The sequence below is a fragment of the Astatotilapia calliptera genome, chromosome 6 (genome assembly GCF_964374335.1).
Source record: "Astatotilapia calliptera chromosome 6, fAstCal68.1, whole genome shotgun sequence".
Classification (NCBI taxonomy): Eukaryota; Metazoa; Chordata; class Actinopteri; order Cichliformes; family Cichlidae; genus Astatotilapia; species Astatotilapia calliptera.
In genome coordinates, this window is record NC_137427.1 from 11220360 (window position 1) to 11247042 (window position 26683).

The 26683-nt window shown below is 37.7% G+C and overlaps 1 protein-coding gene across 1 annotated transcript in view; it reads left to right on the forward strand.

Annotated features, from left to right (window-relative positions):
• The window catches only part of LOC113023853 (complement C3-like), a 37979-nt gene extending 11922 nt beyond the window's left edge, over positions 1–26057 (forward strand). Inside the window, exons 11-43 of the mRNA XM_026170265.2 lie at positions 1544–1690; positions 1997–2090; positions 2213–2301; positions 2420–2608; positions 2721–2879; positions 3964–4093; positions 4875–4943; positions 6554–6751; positions 6896–7013; positions 7111–7199; positions 7610–7749; positions 8108–8317; positions 8773–8836; positions 8980–9069; positions 9498–9704; positions 9821–9896; positions 9997–10156; positions 10246–10341; positions 10591–10741; positions 11587–11672; positions 12613–12690; positions 12808–12963; positions 15726–15788; positions 18188–18269; positions 18362–18410; positions 18508–18595; positions 18690–18779; positions 19108–19210; positions 19562–19654; positions 21035–21127; positions 21203–21286; positions 23198–23342; positions 25548–26057. Coding sequence (XP_026026050.2) covers positions 1544–1690; positions 1997–2090; positions 2213–2301; positions 2420–2608; positions 2721–2879; positions 3964–4093; positions 4875–4943; positions 6554–6751; positions 6896–7013; positions 7111–7199; positions 7610–7749; positions 8108–8317; positions 8773–8836; positions 8980–9069; positions 9498–9704; positions 9821–9896; positions 9997–10156; positions 10246–10341; positions 10591–10741; positions 11587–11672; positions 12613–12690; positions 12808–12963; positions 15726–15788; positions 18188–18269; positions 18362–18410; positions 18508–18595; positions 18690–18779; positions 19108–19210; positions 19562–19654; positions 21035–21127; positions 21203–21286; positions 23198–23342; positions 25548–25692 — 3831 coding nt within the window. The 3' untranslated portion in view covers positions 25693–26057. The remainder of the gene's footprint in view (positions 1–1543; positions 1691–1996; positions 2091–2212; positions 2302–2419; positions 2609–2720; positions 2880–3963; positions 4094–4874; positions 4944–6553; positions 6752–6895; positions 7014–7110; positions 7200–7609; positions 7750–8107; positions 8318–8772; positions 8837–8979; positions 9070–9497; positions 9705–9820; positions 9897–9996; positions 10157–10245; positions 10342–10590; positions 10742–11586; positions 11673–12612; positions 12691–12807; positions 12964–15725; positions 15789–18187; positions 18270–18361; positions 18411–18507; positions 18596–18689; positions 18780–19107; positions 19211–19561; positions 19655–21034; positions 21128–21202; positions 21287–23197; positions 23343–25547) is intronic.
• Positions 26058–26683: the final 626 nt, after the last annotated feature.

Consider the following 26683-nt stretch of genomic DNA (forward strand, 5'->3'; position numbering starts at 1 on the left):
AAGAGATAGTTGCCACAGTAATGGGAGTGTTGCCTGCAAAAGGGTAATCTCCTTACCTGCAAAAGGGTAATCTCCTTATAGGGAGATGTCCGGGAGATGAAATGTGAGGTGGCCATGGGGTCTAAAGGCTTTCCTCCAACTTCTTGACCAATCACATTAACATTCTGTTTTTACCACATGCAATAAAAGTGTATACTACCTAGGAGTGGCCTGTCTCTGAGCAAGAGAGAACGAGGTCCGTGGTGCCATATTAATTTGAAATTCTAATAACTTTAATAATAAATTGCAAAAAAACAAAACAATCCCCAATTTCACTGTATATTAAGTACTGCGATTTAAGCTATGAGCATGCTTGTTGCCAAATGCAGTGATCTCATTAGTCAGATCTATTTAATTGGATACGAAAAATTAGGGTTGGTTCCAAAAAATAAATGCCACAAATACGTACAGTGAAAATATGCAATCTGTGCACACTGTGAAAAAAAGCTGACATCAAGTGATAATGAGCTGGTCCTGATTTTACTAAACCAAAAAAGAAACCGAGACTGTTCTGTGACACAACAACAATCAAATGTGTAATGAAGGCTTTGAGTTTGTCACCACTAGCTGTGACTAGGCAGATGTGCTTATAGCTCAGGGATAGCTATAAGCACATAGCTATAAGCAGGGATAGCTCAGTAGGTAAAGTGGTCACCCCATGATCGGAAGGTCGGCGGTTCGAATCCACTTAACGGCTACCCTGAGGTACCCCTGAGCAAGGTACCGTCCCTACACACTGCTCCCCGGGCGCCTGCTTAGTGGGCTGCCTACTGCTTCACTGAGTGAATGGGTCAAATGCAGAGAAAAACAAGTAATTTCCTCATTATTATTATTATTATTATTATTATTATAACACATCTGAAACATCGGAAACATCAAACTCGAAAAATAAACAATAGTTGCTATTTCTAGATACCTTATCTCATCTAGGATTAGTTTCTCACACCTCACACCTGTTTTGTCTCACCTTGTTTTCTGGTGGGTATTTATTGTATCAGTCTCCCGTTGTCCTGCGTTACATTTTCCCTTATGGCTGTGTCCCTCCTTGTTGTGTGTTTTCCTAGAAGAGTTGGATTATTTGTTTCTGATCTGGATTGTTTTGTATTTTTTTACACCACATTGACATTGTTTTTGAATTTACTCCCTGTCTTGATAGTCATAGAAACTGGTTCCTTCTTCAGCCACAACTGTCCTTGACAGTTTTTATTTACAATTTACAAAATATGGTGGGGGGGGGTTGGCAATTGGGCTTCAATGAGTTCAATGTGTTAATTTCAATGTTTCATGAGCAAAACAACTTTATAAAATTTAATATACACATAATGTGTATGTGATGTATAATATTTTACTGAACATGTTTAGTTGAGATGAAAATAATTTTTTTCTGTTATTGTTGGGGTTTTTTTGTTATTTTTTATGCTTTTGTTATATTGTTTTCAGAAACTAATGTGCTTAATATCAAATAAACTATGCTGATCTTTGTTTTTCTTTGTTGTAATGGCAGATTCAAGTTTTGAACCCTGATAACACTCCAGCAAAAGATATTCCTGTTGTGGTGAATCCTGGTGAAGTGAAAGGGCACACTGCAGACAACGGCATGGCAAAGCTAAGCATCAATACAGTGGAAAACAGCAAAAACATCATTATTACTGTATGTTTAATTGTCTATTTGATGTTTTGCAATGTTGTTTATTGCCAAGTTATTGCCAACTATGCACTCATCAGTCTTTTTATTTCACTGTATGTCAGAAAGAACACAGCTTTAAAAATGTTATATAACTTTTCTTACGTGGTTGGAAATAGCCAGTAGTTTGTATGTCAGCTCAACTGTAGGTTAGCTAAAAATAGGCTAAATACTTTTAATCTAGTACAAAATTAGTGTCATTGTATTGTTTGTTTATCATTGTATTATTTTTATATTAGTTGTGTATAATCTATTGTATGCCTTTAATTACAGGCAACGACTGCTGTTGAGAACATTTTACCAGCAAGGCAAAGATCTGCTACCATGATAGTTACCCCTCACACAAGCAGAAATTACATTCATATTGGTGAGGAATTTCGTAAAATGACATCAGAAGATAAGACAGCAGAAATCGTGCTGATAATCCTCTCTATAGCTCTGAGAGCCAACAAAGTGTCTAGTACTGATTGTAAAAAGTTGTTGTTGCAGGACTGGAAACAGCTGAGGTGAAATTAGGACAAAACCTCAAATTCAGCCTAAACCTTAACAGAAACGAAGAATATGATATCACATATCTGGTAAGAGACCTTTTATACCTGTCTGTATGTGTTTGAAAATATGAATGACTGGGTTGTAATTACTTACAGCAGCTTATGTAACAGGATGGATAAGTAAATTGTATAAATTTGTCTTCAGATCCTGAGCAGAGGTCAGCTGGTAAAACATGACAGATTCCGGGCAGAACGTCAAATTCTGATTTCTCACAATGTTCTAATTACCAAAGAGATGTTGCCATCATTCCGCATCATAGCGTACTACCATGTAAATACTGAAGTGGTATCAGACTCCGTTCAGGTGGATATACAGCACTCCTGCGTAGGAGATGTGAGACACAACACTGACACACAGTTAAGCTATTCATTGTATTATAACAATAACTAAGTTAAAAAAGACACCCAGGCAAAACATCTACTCTTCCTATTTTCTTTTCCTTTAGCTGAAGCTGGAAGAAAAAGAAAAGAAACATAATAACTATAAGCCTCGCGGGAAGTTTGAACTGAAGGTCACAGGAGATCCAGGAGCCACAGTGGGATTAGTGGCAGTTGACAAAGGCGTCTACGTCATAAACAACAAACACCGCCTCACCCAGAAAAAGGCAATGTCTTTTAACAACTCCAAAAAGCTGACTGTTCATCTGAACATTGCGTTTATCCAAGTGACTTTTCCAGTCTTAGCTGACTCCAGGTTTCCCCAACCTTATAAAGAGCATATTTGCATAATGACTGAAACTAGCACCACTGGCGAACAATGGGTTTTGAGGTCAATTTCTTGATTATTAATAAGCAAATTCTCACAGCCATTGGTCAAAAACCACTGATCAATGGCCATTCAAGTGCCATTCACAGAGAGTTGGGGAATAGCTGCAATCACAGCATTGTAAGATGGTGAAAGATGTACCCTTCTTCAATTCAGAGATGGTCTTTCCCTTTTCATGTAAATAGCCACCTTGAGTCCCTGCTTAATCCAGGATGTGTACATCTTAATCACTGAAAGAGTGGCCACTTTACAGCAGATGTAAATAGAGTGCGTAGCCGAGTAAGTACTTCTGTGTTCACACCTACGGGCCCGTGACCAGTCTTTCAGTGATGAGGATGTACACATCCTGGACAGGGAGGAACACTGGCTTGAACAGGAAATCAAGGAGGCCATAGTACGTGAAAAAGAGAAGGCCATCTCTGAATCGAGGAGGGGGCCTAAGGGTTAATCTTTGTTGTGATTCCAGACATTCTCCAACTCTCTGTGAATGGTACTCATGGTCATTGATCAATGGTCTTTGATCAGTGGTTGTTGATAATGGTCGCAACAATTTGCATATCAAATAATAACACAAACCTGACCTCACAACCCATGGTGCTAGTTTCAGTCATTATACAAATGTACTCTGTATAAGGTTGGGGAAAGCTGCAGTCAGCTGATACTGGAAAAGTCACTTGGATGAGTGACAAAACATTTCTCCTACTGAAAATGCGAGGTCGAGATAAACAGAATCAACTTTTCTGAGTTTTTTATGAAATGTTTTATTGGTTCAAAGTTTAGAGACATGCATTTTTTTATGTTACCGATGTTGTCTATGGAAATGGTAGTCTCATAAAATAAATTCCTAACCCTAACTTATAACGTCTACTTTTACTATCTAAAAGACTCGCATGGTTCATTTGATTTGCTTCCACTCTGCGCAGATTTGGGAAATAATAGCGGCGTATGACACAGGCTGCACACCAGGTGGAGGAAAGGACAGCATGAATGTTTTCTATGATGCTGGACTGTTGTTTGTGGCCAGCACTACTTCTGGAACACCACATAGAACAGGTTACCCTACTTTACTCATCACACTGACTTTGTCAAAGTAGTGTAACAGTGACTAACTGAGAGCCACACAAACTGATTTCATTTTCTCCTACAAATGGTAAATGTCCTTGTATAAAACAAGGAAACCAATAATGGTCCTTTTTAGGTTGCTGCTGGCCATGCTAGTCCACTACCTCTTTATTTTCTCTTGCTTGTAGCTCATACTAAAAAAAATGACTATATAGAAACAGTACAATGAAGGGACATAGTTAGCTTCTGTTGGTGCTCCCTGCCTTGTCAAAATTTGTTCATTTACTACTGTAGAAATATACCTTCTTCTCAAAGCATTAGAAGAAGCATCTCCCAAAAAGTGAAGGCTTACTTTCAAAATCGACTTAGAAAGAATAATTTGATTGCCTTAAAGCGTTAACTATAACCTTTAAGTTCCTATTTCTGTGTTTTAGTGGCTTCTAACATAAACTATTAGGAGAAAATAAAGAATATGATATAATCTCTTATTTTTGGAATTTGGGTGTTTTCAGTCTCTAGCCATGCAGTCTGCCTTATCAAACATTTATGAAAGAACAGGTGCATCTAAAGAGCTCACTGAATTTGCCACTGCTGTAACAAGTCAGTTTGTTAAATTTCTTCCTTAATAGATATCCCATAATCAGCTGCAAGTAGTGTTATATGAAAGTGAAAATAAGCTATTTCGAGCGACTATGTTTTGAATGTGTTTTAAACTGTAACTGATGTCTTAGGATTGCAAAAGGGAGTGCTTTTTTCTGTTTTCAAAACTCAGATTTGAAGTGTCCTGCCACCAGCAGAAGGAAACGATCTACCACTTTGATTGACCTCAGAACCAGCTTGAGTGAGTATCCTAAACTGCCAAAGATAGACATTGCTATTTCTATTCTGTCTTTGACAGAATGAACTGTCTATCCCACTTACTTTACTAGTTTCTTTAAGCTTGCTGCTTTGCTGAAACCACTTCCTAGAAGCATGTTGTTGTGATGAGAACCTTTGTGCTGATTGACCGCATGCAGGAAAGTGTCATGGTGGTTTATATTTGAATGCAAAGTTCACAGACAGTTGGCAGGTAAAAACAAAGTGCACAGTTATTAGAAGAAAAACAAGGAAAAAGTTGCACAGTTTCAGAAAACAGAGGTCATTGTGTTTTGTTCCTGTGACGATTACTACTTTGGCCCCTTAGAAATGTATAAAAAAACTATTTGCGGGGAACCTAGGAGTGATTTTTGACAGTAATCTAATGTTTGATAAACAGATTAATGCTACAATCAGGACCAGTTTCTTTCATCTTCGGCTACTTGCAAAAGTGAAGCCATGTCTCTGTTTTAGAGACTTTGAGAGGGCTATTGCCTTCATTTCATCTCGCCTTGACTTTTGTAATAGTCATTACTCTGGTCAGTGTGTCATCAGTTAGCCTACTGCAGCTGGTCCAAAATGCTGCAGCACGGTTATTAACTGGCACATGTAAGCCAGCCCTGCCTGCCAGTTCACATTGATTTTAAGATTTTATTATTTGTATTTAAGGCGTTGCATGGGTTAGCACCCTCATAGCTTTCTGATCTTTCAAATTGGTACACTCCTGCAAGATCACTGAGGTCTGTGGGTCAAATGCTCCTAGCTGTCACGAGGTCCAGATTAAAGCACATAGAAGATGGGGCCTTTGCTGTAACTGCTCCTAAATTGTGGAACAAACTGCCCCTTCACATCAGGACCCCCCCCCCCCCCCCCCCAACATTGGACACTTTCAAAGCCTGTCTGAAAACTCAATTTTATTCCTAAGCTTTTATATCAGAATGAGTTTGTATGACTTTTATTTATCTTACTTCCTACTCAAATCTTCTTATTTTCTTAACTTTTGTCATGTCTTCCTATGTTTTTATCTTGGTCAACAGTTGTTTTCTTAAATGTGCTTTATAAATAAATTTGACTTGACTTGACTTGACTAGACTTCATGCATTTGTGGCATCATCTATCTATGAGAGCTATTGTTTCTTGACTTTGCTCTGGTTCACTCCTGCATATCTACATCAAATATTTGTCTTGTGAAAAAAATTCTTTAAACAAGTTTATACTGGTTTAACTCATTTCCAGTAAGAGTCTCATGATAACTGTGACCAGTGATTATAACAAAAATGAAATATCAGACAGAAAATAAATAATCAGACTATATTCACCCATTTGCACACACTCTACATAAACTTAGCACTGTGCACTCCACCACACTTTTCCATCAAGCAAAGCACATTCAAGCTTTTCACCATTACTCAAAGTCTCCTTTTGTGAACTGGAAAATAAAACCACAGACCACTGTTACAGTCACTTTATTTGTTAAATTGTCATGTTAAAATATTTACAGACATAAATGTCAGCGTCCCTTTGTACATGATCATTCTTAATGAACTTTAAACTCTGTAATCTAAAGGTTTTTCTCTGTGGTTTCCTTTTTTTCAGTATCTAAATATCAGGACAAAGAACAAATTGAGTGCTGTTTAGATGGCATGAAGGATGTTCCTGTTCCATACATTTGTGAGAGGCGACGAGACTATATTGTGGGTGGTCCAGGCTGTGCAGAGGCTTTCCTTCACTGCTGCAAGGAGATGGAAAAAGTGCATGTTGACAGGAAAGTGGAAGCCCTCAAACTGGCTCGCAGTAAGAGATGGGGACTGGGGATGGGAAAACTCTTTTTGGGTAGATCACGTATATTAGTTTATATATTTAGTTGTATGCTAGTTTTTAAAAACTCATTCTCATCATATAAAAAGTATAAGAGTACTTTTTGATCACATCTTTTAGATGAGCTTGATGATGATTACATAGACAGCTATGACATCTCTGTTCGGACGAGCTTCCCCGAAAGCTGGCTTTGGATTAACTTCACACTACCAAATTGCACTCAAAACATCAAAAACTGGTAAGTACAGCCAATAAAAAAGCAATGCACAAAAACTCGTTCCACTTCTCTAAGGAATTTTTTTGCCACTGAAACTGATGGGACTTTTCTATTTCAGCCGTACAACATATGAGAAAAATGATATACCTTTACCTGACTCAATTACAGCCTGGCACTTTACTGGCATTAGTATGTCAAGGACTCATGGTGAGAATTGTTTCTGTGCACAAATTTTTCTTTTTTATATGTACAATTCCTGTTTCGAAATTGTTACACCAACCTTAGCTTTTAAAAAAAAAATATTGATCTATCAGTTCAACAGAAAGCTGAAACTATATGTAAACATTTTTATACAATATGTACATTTGGCCAAAGAAAGATGAAAAAATTTGGTTTGGTGTCAAGCGTATCACGCACAGCTCACAACTCACAACATAAAACTGAAGAGTTAAAGTATTCAGTTGGCTGAAGTTGTTACAGTTGCTGCCTAAAGTGAAGAAGTACAACTCGTGTTATTTATTTTAGATTTAGCATAAATTGTATTTTATATTTCCACTCACAAATGTCTCGCGCTTTCTTTTGCTTTTGTTTTATGTTTATTTGTCTCTCATTTGAAGGTATCTGTGTGAATGATGATTTAGAGATCTTAGTACAGAAGAGATTCTTCATTGATCTCAGACTGCCATACTCTGCAGTCCGTGGAGAGCAGCTGGAAATTAAAGCAATTCTCCACAACTATGAAGAAGAGCTTATCAGAGTGAGTCTGTGCTATTAAACCCCAATGTGCAGAATTAGTTAGAACTGCTGGAAATACCATGCCAAGATGCCAAGAGGACTGATGAAACTGATGTTTAAAAAATATGATTTAGTGTCAAGGGTAACAGGTAGGTTTCTGCAAAATCTCTCCTAATGGAATGAAGATTATTAAAACATGTCAACCAGCATCTTTTAATCTCTACACTTAAAATTTGAATGATGGTGGTGGGCCAACTATATGTTATCATATGGGACTTTCGCAGTCATGGAATTATTCAGTGATCCCATATTCAATGCAAAGTATCTGCATTGTCGTGGCTTTTAAAAAAAATCTACTGTCCATCTTTACCCATTTCAAGGTGCGTGTGGATCTGAAAGAAGAAACCAACTTGTGCAGTGCAGCTCATAAGCGCGGGAAGTATCGTCAGGAGGTCACTGTTGGGAGTGGAACAACACGGGCTGTAGCATTTACCATTATCCCCATGAAGGAAGGACTTTTTCCTATTGAGATTAAAGCAGCTGTTAGAGATGGTGGCAGTGATGGTATCAGGAAGATGCTGCGGGTAGTGGTAAGAAAGATTTGTTGCAGCACTCGATATATCATATGAGAATGGTTTGAACCTCTCATTTCTGTCTCAGACCACTAATTGTCTCCAATACACCTTCTGTTGACACTCAAGGGCAGTTACAACAAATTAAATTAGTATGAGTAACATAACCAAGAAAATATTTAAAAACATTTCAACATGCATTGATGCCTGCTCAAACATCCAGGTAAGGAAAGCCACCCAAATTGATTCTTTTTATCTGGACGTAAATATATACTGTTTATAAGGTTGGGGAAACCTGCAATCAGCTGAGACTGAAGAAATTACTTGGAAGAGTGACGAAACATTTCTCCCACTGAAAACGCAAGATCAAGATGAACAGAATCAATTCTTTGTTATTTTAACAGGCAGTTATCTGTATTAGCAATTTACTCAGACAGTGTTTACTCCTTATCTTAAAACTACTGTTTTTTCAGCCTCCAGGTGTACTGACGTATAATACAAAAACTCTACTATTAGACCCTGCTAGGAAAGGAAGAGGTAACTTTACTGTTTAAATAGTTGCAATGTGCGAAATATATATAACTTATATTTAACAAAATATATTTATTCATTATTTATTTGTTTATTTTATATACAATCATTTCAGAATCCACTAACTTCTTATCTGTCTCTTCGATTAGATGGCAAACAAGTGGAAATCATCAAGAGTGCCATTCCTGAAACAGATATGGTTCCAGATACAGCTGCAAGAACACAAATCTTTCTAAGTGGTAAGACCAAGAACCTTATTTTCCCAAAGCTAACACTTCTTCCATAAAGTATACACAAGAAAATCATATGCCAAAAGATTTTGAATAAACAGTGCTAGCTACCCGACAATGACCATTACATCTATGCCACAGCGTGCGCCTATCTGAGTTCGCACTGAAAATATTGAAACAGTTAAAGATTGGTTTATTAAAAAACACATGCAAGTCCATTGCAAACTAATATTACTCATAATTCAAAAAGTTGTTGTGACTGTAAAAAAAACCAAAAAACCTGAAAGCAGATTTGGAATCATCCTCAAAAACTGGTTTAGAAAAGTGTGTTGTGGTTTCTGATGATTACAAAAAGATTTTTTTTTGTTGACCTTTGTAATCAATAGATTAGCCCCATTTCCAACTCAGTAACTGTGGGTTTTCTTATGTCTATACAGGAAGAGAGCAAATGAGCACACTATTGGAGAACGCCATTAGTGGTAAATCTATGGGGACTCTAATCAAACAGCCCGGTGGCTGCGGAGAACAGAACATGGCTCGCATGACCTTGCCTGTTATTGCAACCATGTATTTGGACAAAACAAATCAGTGGGAGTTTGTGGGCTTTGAAAAGCGTAACGAAGCTCTTCAACACATAACAACAGGTAGCTTAACACACAGAGGCATGCAGACAAGCTCTCCAAAATGGTATCAAATCAGCAAATTTCAGTCAAGTGTTGACTGGTAATTAATGAAATGTTTTGCCTTTGGTTTTGTCCAGGTTATACAACTGAACTTACTTATCGAAAGCAAGATGGCTCTTTTGCAGTCTTCCCCAACGAAGATGGCAGCACCTGGTGAGTCAGCAAAACTCCAAAATGATTGTTAGATAATAGGATGTATTGTTTTAGGGAAAAATAAATAATCCAGAGGTGCTCATGTTCTCTCTTCTGTAAGGTTGACTGCCTACGTTGCCAAGGTTTTTGCAATGGCTTATTACCTGATCAGAGTGGATAAAGATGTGATCTGTGATGCCATCAAGTTTCTCATCCTGAACACGCAGCAACCTGATGGCATGTTTAAAGAAGTTGGATATGTGTACAGTCAATCGATGCGTGTGAGTTTCCTAATTTTAATAAAAATAATTTATTAAATTTGGTTGTATACAAAAATGAAATGTTTACCTTTGTATATGTGTATGTGTAGAGCGATCTGTTAGGAACAGATTCAGATGCCTCCATGACAGCCTTCTGCCTGATTGCTATGCAGGAGTCTCGAGAAATTTGCAGGTCCTCTGTTAATGTGAGTATATACCTACATGCACTGTACATCCACTAGATAAAAAGAAATACATAGTGTAGATAAAAAATTTGACTGTTCTATATAATTTACAAATAAATTGGAGAACAGCAGCCCACTGGCATTAGGAAAGTTACATCAAAGACCATATACTATATCTGGATGTTATATTTGCATCTATGTCTCATTGATTTATCTTATCTTCTGCATTTATCTTATATATTTCATTTGGTGTCTGTGCTTCATGTGCAGAGTTTACAAAACAGTATTAATAAAGCAGTGGCCTACCTGGAGAAGCGTCTACCCAGCCTCATTAACCCTTATTCTGTTGCAATGACATCATATGCCCTGGCTAATGAAAACAAACTGAACAAGGAGATCCTCTTCAAGTTCAACAGTTCAGGTGGTTTCACACAGTTGTCCTAAACATAAGATTAAATTAGTGTATTTATGTTTTAGTGATCCAGATATGTTTGAGGACGACTTTCATCCCAAACAAGGTATACCACTTTGATCAAAAAGTTCCAAATTCCGCAGATAAAAATCAAAAACCTTGATTTTAATTAAAAAAAATATCCTTACCAAAGATATTTAGAAGTACACGGGTACTTCTGCACTGCCCTGAACATGGCTCTATTTTAACAGATAGTGACCATATTCACAGTATAAAAACCTGTGAATGTGGGCAAAAAATGCTAATTATGACTGAGCTCATCTGAGGTGTCAACTATGAGATCATCCCTCAGATGAGGGATGAGTATGACTCTTAAATAAGTTTGAGATAGAGCTGATATTTACTCTCTGTTTAAGTTTGAGGTCTGTGTAAAAATTGCAAGTGCAAGCAATCTTTGGTTTACAAAGATTATCAATTTTTATTTTATTTATTCTTATTATATATATATATATATATGGCATTATGTAGCGACAGAACAGTTGATTCATACTCATATCAAAGGGAATTCTCAGCTCTCACTTGCCTATTTGTTAAATGAAAATGCCTCGTGGTCAATTCCATCTACTAGTTAAAATCAAACAACTGAAAACAGATGCTCTTGGGAGACAGAAAAATAGATACAGCAGATACAGCTCTCAAAAATGAGAGAAATGTGGAATCCTTCTACTTAGTGCCTTTGTGTGCTTAAAGATTTTGTTAACACAACAACAACTAACAATAATAATAGTAATAATAAAACGAAATATATGTATTTGTAAAACTTTTTTGTAATTGTATGTATGGATCCTCCACAGACAGAACCCACTGGAACGTACGTGGTGAACGTTATTACACACTGGAGGCCACAGCTTATGCTCTGCTCGCACTTATCAAGGCTGAGGTGAGCAAATCCCACTTACACTGAAAATACAACAGAGGTGTAATTCAACTCAAACCCCTCAAAACAAACTGGGAAAATTACATAAACAAGTAAAGTTGATAAAAGCCAATACTAATTTTAGCTAACATGTAACACTTTTCAGTCTTGAAAGGCTTAAATGACTTTGTGATTTATTTGTTTTTTTACGTTGTCTTAAACAATAGTTGGCTTAGTTTTTCTGAAGGTCTATCAAAATTGTTTTTTTAAATTTAGTTTAGCTTTTTTATTCACCTAGGTTAATAATCAGCATGTAATAGACTCATAGTAACAATGCTACATGCTTTAGCTAAAAATAAATAAATAAATAATAAAATGATAAAAAATAAATAAATAAAGATAAAATTGGCTGTTACTGTTGGCTACAAAAGTGGGGCCCATCTGATGCAAACTGAAATTTCTTCAATATTTGGGATTTCTTCATTGATTGAGTTTTTATTGGGGGGGGGTTAAATTTTCTGACTAACAATGGCACAAGATGAAAAGTCAGCAGAGAGACTAAATATAGTCCTTTTATCAGGGACTAGAATTTGTTGTTCCGGAGCCGCATGAGTGAGGGATGATTGTTTGGGTTAGTGCGGACAACTGCACCAATTTCACAGTTGTTCTTAATGTCCATCACTGGTCACCAGGTCTATCTATTTATGTGCTATCGATTTATTTATGTTCCCAGAAAATTGAAGCCTCTTCTATCATAGTGTGTTGATGACATCAGCCTCATGTATATGTGGTTTTAGTCCCAGTGCCTTCAGTTCTCCTTGCATTCTGCATGTACAACTGCTCTTCTATTATTAAACATGGCCATGAATTCTACTGTTTGTTTATTTAATGATTCAGACAAACATTTTTTCCATGACTGCGGGATATGTCTTCTGACTTAGTTGCTTATGTTCCTTTATTAAAGGCCTATGAGGAAGCCACACCTATTGTGAGATGGCTTGGCAAGTACCAACAGGGAGATGGAGGTTATGGGTCAACTCAGGTAAAACAAAAGTCCCTCTGACAGTTTATTATGTGTCTGTGTAGCAAAACCTTACCGATTTTTTTTTTTTTTTGTCAGTATAGAAAGACTCAGTCTAATGCGTATATTCTTCTTCAGGCTACCATAATGGTGTACCAGGCAAGTTCAGAGTACTGGATCAATGCTAAAGAACCAGAGTATAATGTGGATGTAGACATCCTGCTACCCGGCAGAACAATGACTGACAAGTACAGCTTCAGCAAGGCAAATCGTTTTACCACAAGAACATCAAAGGTGAGCCGAGCATCTTGTTCAAACAAGTAAGTGTGGTGGTGAGTTTGGGATTTGGGAATGGGGAAGAGAAAACTTCAGCTCTCGTTTCACCAAAATAATTATTGGAGAAAAATGAAATTGAGGTTAAATGGGACATGAAGCAAAAACTAGTCCTGAACTTGCATGAGCCAGTTAGAGGTAACAACAATTTGGCAGCGAGTGAAGGTACAAGCCCTGCATGTTGATACTGGAACCAGGGTTGAGAGCTGAAGCCCAGAAAAATCCAAAGTGCCACTGGAAGGTGGGTCCAGTAAGAACACTTGACTCATATTTCCAGCTTAGAAAACAGAGAAAGAAGGAAAATCCAGACTGCACAGATCATGACAGTACAGCCTACAAAGACAATGTTACTAATCTTAGCCAGTTTGCTGCAGTAACTTCAGTTAGTTTAATATCTGTTAGTTGGAGCTGAGCTTAGTGTCCCTATCACTCATGTTGAGCCGTTTTTGCATCAATGAAACCAAATGTATAGCTAAACTTCAGGCTTATCTTTAATTCATAATCATTTACTTATACATTTATTTATTTACTTTTACAGACCTATCAACCTGAGTGTTTAGCTGTAAGTTTTAGATGTTATTGGTGTTTTTCCACAACCCATCCCACTCTGTATCCCACACACTGAAGTCCCTCTGCCAGTGGAAAGCCAAAGTTTTTAGTGGGCAGTTAGCTTTTAGTGTGCAATGTTTATCAAATCAACCTGCTAGGAGGATCGTTGGGAACAAGAATTTTCATAAATAAAATAAAATACAAATAAAATACAAACATTTATAAAATTGTGATTTTCATTGAAAAATTAATTTAAAAAAGATTAAAAAGAAGAAAGGATAACGTGGCATAACATGATTATGTTTATATATATATTAGGGGTGCAACGATACACAAAATTCACAGTTCGGTTCGGTTCGATACTTTGGTGTCACGGTTCGATATTTTTTCGATACAAAAAAATGTTCATGCATTTTTAATTTGTCATTTATTAAAATTATAAATATATATTTTAACTCAAAAGTACGGTTTTTAAATTTAACCCTAACCCTTGTGCGTGTTTTTTATTTTGACAGCGAATGCGCACCTGCGGACCACTTATGTGCAGCACTGGTTATTTAGCTCATCATATCGCAGCCACAGAAATTCTTTTGTCCATGAAACCATAAAGCTGCACTTTCTTTTTGCCTTATAGTCTGATTTGTCATAACTTCTCCGTTTTGTGGTAAGCTTTTCTTTGGCTGTCACTTCTTCACCCTGACCTGTCTTATTTGGCTCAGCAGAACTGAAATGCTTTTACACGCTCACTCACATAAGCTCAGCGATTCTCTGCGCGATCAACCTCTCACATGTGTAAGCTGCGGGAGATTTCACTTGTCATGTTTGCATAGTAAGCTAACGATTAATAAGACGATGTCAGAGGAATTGGTGCACAAATTATCATCACTCACAGATCAGTGCTGTCGCTCTCTATACACAGTTCGCACGATTGCAAAGTGAAAGCAAAAAAACAAGCGCAAATTCAAACGCGACTTCAATATGTCACATATTGACAGTGGCTCACCAATGCCAATGACATAATTACCCAGCTACATTTCTGAAAGAATGCAAAAGCATTGACATATATTTTTCCTACAATAGCCCGACGGGCAGGGAAGAGAAAGATTTTGGTAGCCCGACTGAAAAAAATCGCTAGCTCCAGGACGTCGGGCTAGCGATATTGCGAGCCCTGTATCTGATTGAGGAATCACTCATCTTTGGAAAAGAGAGTTTATTACAGAGAAATGGCTCTTTCCAAAATAAAAGCTATACTATCCGCTTCTTCTGGGCTATATTCTCAGCAGCATAAGGAGAATCATGTGCTAACAGCTGTCTAAATGACTCGGCTAAAGTTAGTAGCATGCTTGCTTTTTTTTGTCTGCTTCCACTTGTCTTTGCACTAGGATGATGTCGGCGTAAATGTGCAGTCATATTCGTTGTGTTCCCACTAGTGCTTTCAGGTTAATCTCGTTGAAATGACCTTAACGCCACAACACGGCAAATCTCCGTTAACGAGCTACCGCCGATCACTCCGTGCATGGGGCTAGACGGCCAACACGTTAACGAGCTAACTGCGCTAACACACTAGTTCACACCAATGTAATTGAGCATTGCATGGCACATCCAACATACTGTTTTACTTTAGTCCATGACTCGCTTACCTTCAGGGTCATACGTCACATGAAAACCAAAATAATTCCAAACGCCAGATCTGAATGAGGTTCAATTTGCCTGTTGCAAGTAGAGCTTAACTTCTGTCTCGCTAGCTTGCCCTGCGCTCTTCCTTCTGACTATGCTGTCTGTGTTGAGCGCTCAGTGGATCTGCGCTCGACAGTGCAGCCTAAGCGGAGTAGTCGAACACAGATTCACTGAGCGCTCAACACAGACAGCATTGTCAGAAGGAAAATTGATAAAAGAAATTACAAATGTTGTATTGTTCGATACATATGCGTACCGAACCGAAAGCACTGTATCGAACGGTTCAATATCGATACGAATATCGTTGCACCCCCAATATATATATATATATATATATATATATATATATATATATATATATATATATATGTGCTGCATACATATATATATATATATATATATATATATATATATATATATATATATATATATATATATATATATATAATTTTTTTCTCAATATTTCTAATCATTTTTTATATTTTGAATCTCAATAGTTCCCTGCTATAAACAAGGATATACAAGTGAATGCCACAGGAAATGGAGAAGCAGTTTTAAAGGTAAATATGGCACTCATTCATGTAATTACATGTGCTGCATACATTTGTAACAGCTTTGTAGACGTTTAGCTTTAGTATTACGATTTACAATTTAAAAAGGGGTCCTTGTTAAAAGAAATGTTTAGTTTGTTTGTTTTTTAATAAATGCACATCTAAAGAAAGGTAAACTCATTTTTAGTTTAAAATTAAGAATTCAGGGTTGTTGGGTAGGTAAGGTTCATTAGTAAACATTAGCTCTTGCTCTTTATTGACTCTACTTATTACCAACTACAGTTTGCTAAAAATGTATCTTTGAATGAGAAAAATGCTGAACACTTGAAATATTATAAGATAAGATAAGATAACCTTTATTAGTCCCACACGTGGGAAATTTGTTTTGTCACAGCAGGAAGTGGACAGTGCAAAAGTTATGAAGCAAAAATTAGAATACAATAAGAATAAATACAGTACACAACTGTGCAGAATAGAATAAAATTAAATAAAATACTATATACAGTAGAATAAAATAGAATAAAACATACAATAGGATAAAAATAGAATACAAATGCTATATACAACTGAGTAAAAATACAACGATGCCAGAAAAGAGTATTGCACTTAGTGTTATTGCACATGTGTCGATGTGTGTGTTTGATCAGTTAAAGTCTTTGTTGTGAAGTCTGACAGCAGTGGGGAGGAAAGACCTGCGAAATCTCTCCATCCCACACTGTGGGTGCCGCAGCCACTGAAGGAGCTGCTCAGTGCTGTCAAAGTCTCCTGCATGGGGTGGGAGATGTTGTCCAACAGGAATGACAGCTTGGTCGACATTCTCCTGTCACTCACCACCTCCACTGGGTCCAGAGGGCATCCTAGAACAGAGCTGGCCCTTCTGATCAGCCTGTTCAGTCTCTTTCTGTCCCCGGTAGACATGCTGCCACCCCAGCAGACCACACCGTAAAAGATGGCTGAGGCCACCACAGAGTCATAGGTCTTCAGGAGTGGGCCCTTCACTCCAAACAACCTGAGTCTCCGCAGCAGGTACAGCCTGCTCTGCCCTTTCCTGTAGAGGGTGTCTGAATTATGAGTCCAGTCCAGTTTGTTGTTCAGATGAACACCAAGGTACCTGTAGCTGTCCACAGCCTCAATGTCCATACCTTGGATGTTCAGTGGTTGCAGTGGAGAATGCTTGTGCCTGCGGAAGTCTACCACCAGTTCCTTGGTTTTACTAGTGTTGATCTGGAGGTAGTTCAGCTGGCACCAGTCCACAAAGTCCTGGGTCAGTCCTCTGTACTCCTTGCCGTCCCCATCAGTGATGAGGCCGACTATTGCAGAGTCATCAGAGAACTTCTGCGGAAGCACTGGGTGGAGTTGTGGGAGAAGTCTGCATTGTAGATGGTGAAGAGGAACGGAGCCAGAACCGTTCCCTGTGCGGCCCCCTGTACTGCAGACGACCCTGTCCGACACACAGCTCTGAGTCCTCACATACTGTGGTCAGTCGGTGAGGTAGTCCAAAATCCAGGTAGTGAGGTGATGGTCCACTCCTTAGTTCTCCAGCTTGTCCTTCAGGACCGTGGGAAGAATGGTGTTGAAGGCACTGGAGAAATCAAAGAACACGATTCTCACAGTGCTCCCAGCGGTCTCCAGGTGAGCAAGGGAACGATGTAGGAGGTGAATGACGGCATCATCCGCTCCAGTGCCAGGCTGGTAGGCAAACTGAAGTGGGTCCAATGATTAGCTCACCAAGTGCCGAAGCTGAGCCAGGACCAGCCACTCCAGGGTCTTCATCAGGTGGGATGTCAGAGCCACCGGCCTGTAGCTGTTGAGGTCCTTGGGGCGTGAAGTCTTTGGCACTGGTACAACACAGGAGGTTTTCCAGAGCTGTGGGACTCTCCCCAGCCTCAGGCTCAGGTTGAAGAGGTGCTCCATCACCCCACACAGTTGGTCTGCGCAGGACCTGACGACCCTTGAGCTGATGCCATCTGGGCCCACTGCCTTCTTGGCTTTAATCCTCCTCATTTCCCTCCTAACCTGGGTGGTTGAGAAAGACAGGCTGGATCCTTGTGTTGAGTGTGTATTGGATGCTGTTGTTGGGGGTGGGGAGGAGTGAGCAGGGTGAATAGAGGAGGTGTGAAGTGTCTGAGGTGTCAGAGGTGGAACAGCAGCAGTGGGGGTGGGTGAGTCTGCAGCCGATGTTGAAGACTGCCTCATGGATGAATCAAATCTGTTGAAGAAATGATTCAGTTCATTTGCCATCAAAAGAGATGAAGATCAGCAAAACACTTGCTCCTTAAAGTGTTAAAGGATGAAGCTTTCATTCTATTTCTATTTCTACACTCAAGTGAGCTCAGTTTAATAACTTGTTCCTCAAAGCACATTACCACCTCAGTCCAATACAAGTAAGATCTTTCTGCCATTTTCAGATCATGTCGCTGTATTACGCTGAGCCTAAGGGATTGGAGAAGGACTGTGAGTTGTTCAACTTTTCTGTGCAGATTGTCCCAGGTAAATTTCAATGTCCATCTCCCTGTTGTTTTTGGTATATATGGGTGTCTGTCTTTTTTGTATTTTGCTCATCAAATGCATTGCTTTTGCAGAGAAACTAGATGAAGATGAGAAGATATACAAGCTGACAATAGAGGTTTTGTAAGTACTTCCAAATTGGACTGTTCTGAACAGCACATTCAAATACATTTCTGTGCTTGTGTTTTTGTTTTAACCAATCTATTTTTTGCCTATGCAGGTTTAAAGAGGAGCGCAATGCATCCATGTCAATTATAGATGTTGGTTTGCCAACTGGATTCACATTTAACAAAAATGACTTGGATGCTGTAAGAGCTTAAAAGGACACAAGTATCCAAAGCAAGAATGCACAATAACTTATTATTTGTACTAACCAGTTACTTTTAAATTCTGTGTGTGCAGTTGTCTAAAAGCCACTCCAGGATCATTTCAAGATATGAAAGCAATACGGATCTTTCAGAAAGGGGCTCACTCATCATTTACCTGAATAAGGTAAGATCGTCTGTATGGCTTCTTTCTGAAATTCAGACGACTTATGTTTGTGTTTCTTTTGTGACTGATAAGTTGCCTTTTATTTATATAATCATAGACATACTTCACTACTAAATATGTTCAATATAATAGCTACTTGATATACTTCAAAGAGCTATTGTGTTGATTTCTCCTCAAATTTAGGTAATTTTAATCCCATTTTCTCAAGTATGCCAGTGTTAAAGGGTCATCCCTGCCTAATTACAAAGTCTGCTGTTCAGCATGTGTGTTTCAGTTGTGTTTTGCACTACCTACACATATTTTACCTTTGTGGGACACCTCTCCGCAGATTAGTAGCGTACAGCCAGAGATAATCACTTTCAGGATCCATTCAACTATGGAAGCAAGCTTCTTGCAACCAACTGCAGTGTCCGTCTATGAATACAACAACAGTGAGTCTCTAAAATCAGATATCAATATAACAAATGTCAGTTTCCAAAAACATGATGAGAATTTTATGGTTTTCTTGGTCAACAAAGACTGTAATATATATATATATATATATATATATATATATATATATATATATATATATATATATATATATATATATGTGTGTGTGTGTGTGTGTGTGTGTGTGTGTGCGTGTGTATGTGTACATATATATGGTTATATTATATGGTTATATATATGTACACACACACACACACATATATATAGATATAGATATATAGATATATATATTGGCTGGTGTGACATCCCATGAGTGAAAACAAAGTATTTTTCAACATCTTTTCTTGCAGAGAAACCTTGTGTGAAATTCTATCACCCTGAAAGGAAAAATGCAACACTATTAAGTCTGTGTAGTGGAAGAAAGGAATGTGTATGTGCAGAAGGTAAAGAACATTACCACACTATCTACTTATATATTTATTCCGTTTGAATTTATTCTATTTGGAACTTAAAGAAACAGTCAGTGACAAAAGACATTAACACTTACCTTGAAAGATGCGACCTTTATTGATGGTTTGTGTGTAGCAGAGCATCACATGCTGCAGACAACAGAATAGTAGCTACTAATTTCTTTTAATCTTTTGTCAATCACAACAAATTGGAGGGCATGTGGACAACCATACAGTCTCACATCCTCCTTTGCTTATAAACTATACAATATTTTATCGTAATCAGAGCTTTGAATACTCATATATTTAGAAAGTAGCATGCTTGCATAACAACTTTTGCAGTGTTTAAGAATTAAAGACATTTGTATATCTTATCCCCATTTTAAGAGGCTCAAAAGTAATTAGACAAGTGGATTCTTTCCACGGTTAAGAAAAACTTCTTCACATTATGGCACTCATATCATTGTCTAGTCTACTATCAAGAGATCCCTCTGAGTAAAAACGTATGAAAACCTCTGGTTACACTCAAATTAGACTTTGACAGAAAAGCTCTAAAACAGCCTGGACAGTTCTGAAAAAAAAAAAACATTGGAAAGATGAAACCAAGCTCATAATTAGAAGCATTCCAGATCATCTCTCAATCATTAACCCAATGTTATGGCATTAGCATGTATGGCTGGCAGTGGATTATGGTCACTAATATTTATTGATACGTGATTATATAACTATTAGGATGAATTCCGAATTGTGCGAGGCTGCACTATCTGTTCTAATTCAGCAAAATTCTTTCAGTGGGGCTGGGTATCCTCACTAATTTTTATAACTGATTCGATTCAGATTCACTAGGTCCCAATTTGGTTTGATCCCTGATTCGATTTGATTCCATTCCATTGTGACTCTTTCAGTCAGAAATATTATACTTCTAATCATTTATCAGTACATATCCATATTTTTATATCAATGTATAAAAACAAAGTTGACACTTGTGGGACTTCAACAGAGGTGTAAGCATCACAGCAGATGCCTTTATGTCAAAGTAACTGAGGATAAAACACAGAAACACATGAAAGGCGTTTTGCCTGGCCTGGCTTTTTATAGCGGATAACATGTCTTGAAAATATAACTTTTATATTTTATAACTTTTAACGACAACAAAAACAATAATAATGATATTAATAACAACAATAATGATATTAATGATAATGATAATATTAATGATACAATTTGTTGGTGCCTTTTACAACACTCATCTTACACAGTGTTGAAAGAAAATCAACATCTAGGAATAATATGAACAGCTGAACGCATTCACATCTGCTCAGTCATTCGAGTCATCGCTTGTGAATTTACTTTGGACAAATGCTGTATTTCCAGAGAATTGCAGTTTTCAGAGAAAGAATGAAGTCGGCAATGAAGATCGCATTGCAAAGGCCTGTGAAGTTGCAAAGGATGGCAGTATAGATTTTGGTAAGAGATATTTGTTAATGAAAAAGTGAGAAAACAAGCAAATGGTTTAACGATCTACAACTTGCTTCTTCTCAGTTTACAAAGTGAGAGTGGTAGGGTTGGAACCCTATTGGTCCACTGACTTTTACAGAGTACAAATTCTTGAAGTCATCAAGGAAGGTGGGTGTTAATTTCCTTTTTCTTTAATGACTTTCTATTAAGCTCTGCGGTTCATAGGTAGACATAAAGTTTATTTATACATATGTATGTATATATATATATATATATATATTAGGGGTGCAACGATACACAAAATTCACGGTTCGGTTCGGTTCGATACTTTGGTGTCACGGTTCGATATTTTTTCGATACAAAAAAATGTTCATGCATTTTTAATTTGTCATTTATTAAAATTATAAATATATATTTTAACTCAAAAGTACAGTTTTTAAATTTAACCCTAACCCTTGTGCGTGTTTTTTATTTTGACAGCGAATGCGCACCTGCGGACCACTTATGTGCAGCACTGGTTATTTAGCTCATCATATCGCAGCCACAGAAATTCTTTTGTCCATGAAACCATAAAGCTGCACTTTCTTTTTGCCTTATAGTCTGATTTGTCATAACTTCTCCGTTTTGTGGTAAGCTTTTCTTTGGCTGTCACTTCTTCACCCTGACCTGTCTTATTTGGCTCAGCAGAACTGAAATGCTTTTACACGCTCACTCACATAAGCTCAGCGATTCTCTGCGCGATCAACCTCTCACATGTGTAAGCTGCGGGAGATTTCACTTGTCATGTTTGCATAGTAAGCTAACGATTAATAAGACGATGTCAGAGGAATTGGTGCACAAATTATCATCACTCACAGATCAGTGCTGTCGCTCTCTATACACAGTTCGCACGATTGCAAAGTGAAAGCAAAAAAACAAGCGCAAATTCAAACGCGACTTCAATATGTCACATATTGACAGTGGCTCACCGATGCCAATGACATAATTACCCAGCTACATTTCTGAAAGAATGCAAAAGCATTGACATATATTTTTCCTACAATAGCCCGACAGGCAGGGAAGAGAAAGATTTTGGTAGCCTGACTGAAAAAAATCGCTAGCTCCAGGACGTCGGGCTAGCGATATTGCGAGCCCTGTATCTGATTGAGGAATCACTCATCTTTGGAAAAGAGAGTTTATTACAGAGAAATGGCTCTTTCCAAAATAAAAGCTATACTATCCGCTTCTTCTGGGCTATATTCTCAGCAGCATAAGGAGAATCATGTGCTAACAGCTGTCTAAATGACTCGGCTAAAGTTAGTAGCATGCTTGCTTTTTTTTGTCTGCTTCCACTTGTCTTTGCACTAGGATGATGTCGGCGTAAATGTGCAGTCATATTCGTTGTGTTCCCACTAGTGCTTTCAGGTTAATCTCGTTGAAATGACCTTAACGCCACAACACGGCAAATCTCCGTTAACGAGCTACCGCCGATCACTCCGTGCATGGGGCTAGACGGCCAACACGTTAACGAGCTAACTGCGCTAACACACTAGTTCACACCAATGTAATTGAGCATTGCATGGCACATCCAACATACTGTTTTACTTTAGTCCATGACTCGCTTACCTTCAGGGTCATACGTCACATGAAAACCAAAATAATTCCAAACGCCAGATCTGAATGAGGTTCAATTTGCCTGTTGCAAGTAGAGCTTAACTTATGTCTCGCTAGCTTGCCCTGCGCTCTTCCTTCTGACTATGCTGTCTGTGTTGAGCGCTCAATGGATCTGCGCTCGACAGTGCAGCCTAGGCGGAGTAGTCGAACACAGATTCACTGAGCGCTCAACACAGACAGCATTGTCAGAAGGAAAATTGATAAAAGAAATTACAAATGTTGTATTGTTCGATACATACAGTATGCGTACCGAACCGAAAGCACTGTATCGAACGGTTCAATATCGATACGAATATCGTTGCACCCCTAATATATATATATATATATATATATATATATATATATATATATATATGTGTGTGTGTGTATATGTGTATATATATATTCAGTAAAAGAAATTTCTTCTACTTTGTCTTCTAACTGCAGGAAATACCGATGTTGGTCCAGAAGGTCAACCACGCATATTCATTAGCTCTCAGCACTGCAGAAAGGCTCAGGGTCTAACAGCAAGTAAAACCTACCTTATCATGGGCACATCCAAAGACATTTACAAAGATGATGAAAAAAGAATGTGAGTTTTTATATATGTGCATGTGTGTGGATCTTGTGCATTTCTTCTTTTTTTTTAAAAAAAAAAAGAAAACTCTTTTATTGAGAAAGCACATTAGACAATAGCAGTAGTATGACTTTCTATATTGCTTTTGCTTTCACATTTTTTAACTTTTAGTTTTAAGAACAGAGAAAAAAAACAAATAAAAAACAAAACAAACAAAAACCTGTTGGAGCTTGGGTGAGGGGTAGCAGGTAGCCAAGTTACCATCACAATATTAGCATGAGTATTTGAATCAGCCCAGGAGCATTAAAAGTGGCACGGTTCATAGAAAATCACACCTCACAGGCTCAACATATTCTGTCCACTTAGACCAGGGGTGTCCAACTCCAGGCCTCAAGGGCTGGTGTCCTGCAGGTTTTAAATGTGTCCTTGATCCAACACAGCTGACTTAAATGGCTAAATTATCTCCTCAACATGTCTTGAAATTCTTCGGATGCCTGGCAATGAACTTTTCACTTTATTCAGGTGTGTTGACCCAGGGTTATATCTAAAACCTGCAGGACACCAGCCATTGAGGGCTGGAGTTAGACACCCCTGACTTAGACCATATTCTGTAGAAGGTATCCCTCTGCACTATGAGAAAGAAAGACAGTTGTATAGGTCTCTTTTATACTTATGCATATACAAAGGTTTCTATCATTAGAATTCAGTTTATTCACTGGTATGTTGCCCAGAAATATGGTTTCAAAGGTTAAAGGAAAACTGAACGGCTACCTTGAGGTACCCCTGAGCCCGGTACCATCCCTACACACTGGTCCCTGGGTGCCAAATGGCTGCCCACTCCTTCACTGAGTGAATGGGTTAAATGCAGAGGGGAATTTCCCCATGTGGATCAATAAAGTATATATTATTTTTATTATTATATTTTTATGTATTGCATTTGATACATTTGGGTGTTTGGGGCAACTTTTTGTTAACAACAATGTTAATTTTAGATTTAAAAAAAAGAGAGAGAGAGAGAGTTTGGTCCGTAACATTTTGAAATTATGGCAAGTATTAATCATGTTTATGAGATCGAGGTCTCCAAAACTCTTGTATCAAATATGATACAAAAGGGTATTATAGAAAGATTTTTTTTCTTATGTCCATTGCATATATGTCATCTGTTTCATTTTTAAATCTTATTATATCAGGTTTAATATCAGCATTCAGCATCACAGAATGTAGATGTTGCAGATCTAACAATTTCTCTTCCAAGTGAAAATTTTCCCTACTTGATTTTTTCAGGTAGGAGGATATACTGTTTATTTCGCCTCTAATCAGTGCCTTCAGTGTGCAACATAATATTCCCTGTGACACCTCCTCATTCTCGTTATAATCTAATTAAATCTCTATTTCTTTTTTCAAACTCTCTTTAGCATATGGGTAATTTAGAATGTTTGTGTTCAACCTCCATAAGGTAGATCTATTTTTCCTGTTCAGGCAGATGTCATCATAAATAGAATTATGATCTGAAATGGTACAGGGACCTATTTCACATCACCACTGATGTTGATTGACACCAGTTTCGTTAACCTGCTACTCATTTAAGTTGCAGCCCCTGTAGTTATTATACACAGTTTGATGGGCTCCCCGCTCACCCTTGTAAACACTGAGCATAGAACACATAAAAAAGATAACATCAAAGAGGACCAAAAATCAAACTGAGGTCCTAACTTCCAAGGTAAAGGTCTCTGAGATGGACCCTGCTTCACCTCCAAAGGCAGCATCTTCATCAGTCTGTGAAGGAGGTCCTTGATGGCTAAGGTCTCACCATAGAAACTACCTCTGAGAAAACCTACTTATTTATTTATTTTGCACCATAAACCGAATATAATAGTCTCAAGTATTGAAAACAGAGTGGGTAGACCTCAATTTCCTGAGGATGAAGGCGCTCTCCTCCTGAAGGCTCTGAGTTTTTCTTTGTAACCAGGGTCCCGCTTCTTGTTCGCCACGCCGCTCCCTGGTTCTTTGCCCACCAAACTGAATTAAACTAAAGCCAATTTGCACCAATTTTATGAAATAAATCCCAAACAAACAAGCAAGGTAGATTTAAGGTTCAATCAAATGTTATCATGTTGCTGCTCATAGTGTTACAATACATATGATATTTCTGACTTTTTAAACTTGCCTGTGTGAAGACCCAATGTTTTTGGTTTTTTCCTCTCACTTTTCTTTGCTCAGATACCAGTATGTGCTTGGTGAGAGAACCTGGATTGAGTACTGGCCCACAACTGCCGAGTGCCAGACTAGGGAATATCATTCTACCTGTGTGGGAATACAGGACCTGGTCCAGGTATACAAACTCCATGGATGTCCAAGGAAGTGAACCTGAGAACTACATAGAATTCTACTTTTTGTTTTGAATTTACAAAATTTACAATTCTGATATGGGATGCAAAAGTCGTAATATTGCAACAGAACTGTTAATTAAAATATCCATATGTGTGCCAATTGAAAGTAGAATTCAAGTTAAATACAGGTCAGTATGGATTAAAGTCTTTCATGGGATAAAGCAATGCAATAAACACGATAAACTGAAAAGACAAACCTTACCTAATAATATCATCTTCAGCTCTTTAGATGCTAGCGTAATAAGTAGTTCTACTAGCACATGCTACCTTTGTTAACAATACTGAATTTTGCTTCTTTATTTTCTCTCAAGCAGTTAATAAACATAAGCTTGATATGAAATGATGTTCGTTGTTTGAGTTAACAATGTGCTACCTATTGATTTTACACAGTCCATATTCATGCAGATCTTGCATTCTTGCAATGAGTTGTGCACCTACCCTTACAAAATAACACATTCAAAACATTGTCTGTTTTTATTACATCAGGAATAGGATCATCACATTATAATGATATGTCTTTGAAATGGTTATTAATATTTTTTTCTGTAATGATTGAAATTTTATTTTTGAAGACATTTGTGAAGTCATTAATACTTAAGGTTAAAGGAATACTTTGCTCAACAGCAATTTGACTAAGAGAAAATTAGGGTTGTTCCTATTTTGTTCAATGAGTGGTGAAAAGCAAGATATTTGAGCTTTTCAAACTTGATTTTAAACATTTTGATAAAAGTCAGTTGAGTCCAAGAGCAAATTAAATGCTGTGCTAAGGCTGTCATTCTCAGTATCTACATGGATGTGAAAATCATCAACAATAATTATTTTATCTGAGTTCAGCAATAAACTTTCTAAGAAATCAGATAGAAAATCTGAGTAAGGACCAGGTGGACAATATGTAACAACAAATAAAGCTGGTTTTTGAATTTTCCAGTTAGGGTGTACAAGGCTAAGGTACAGGCTTTCAAATTA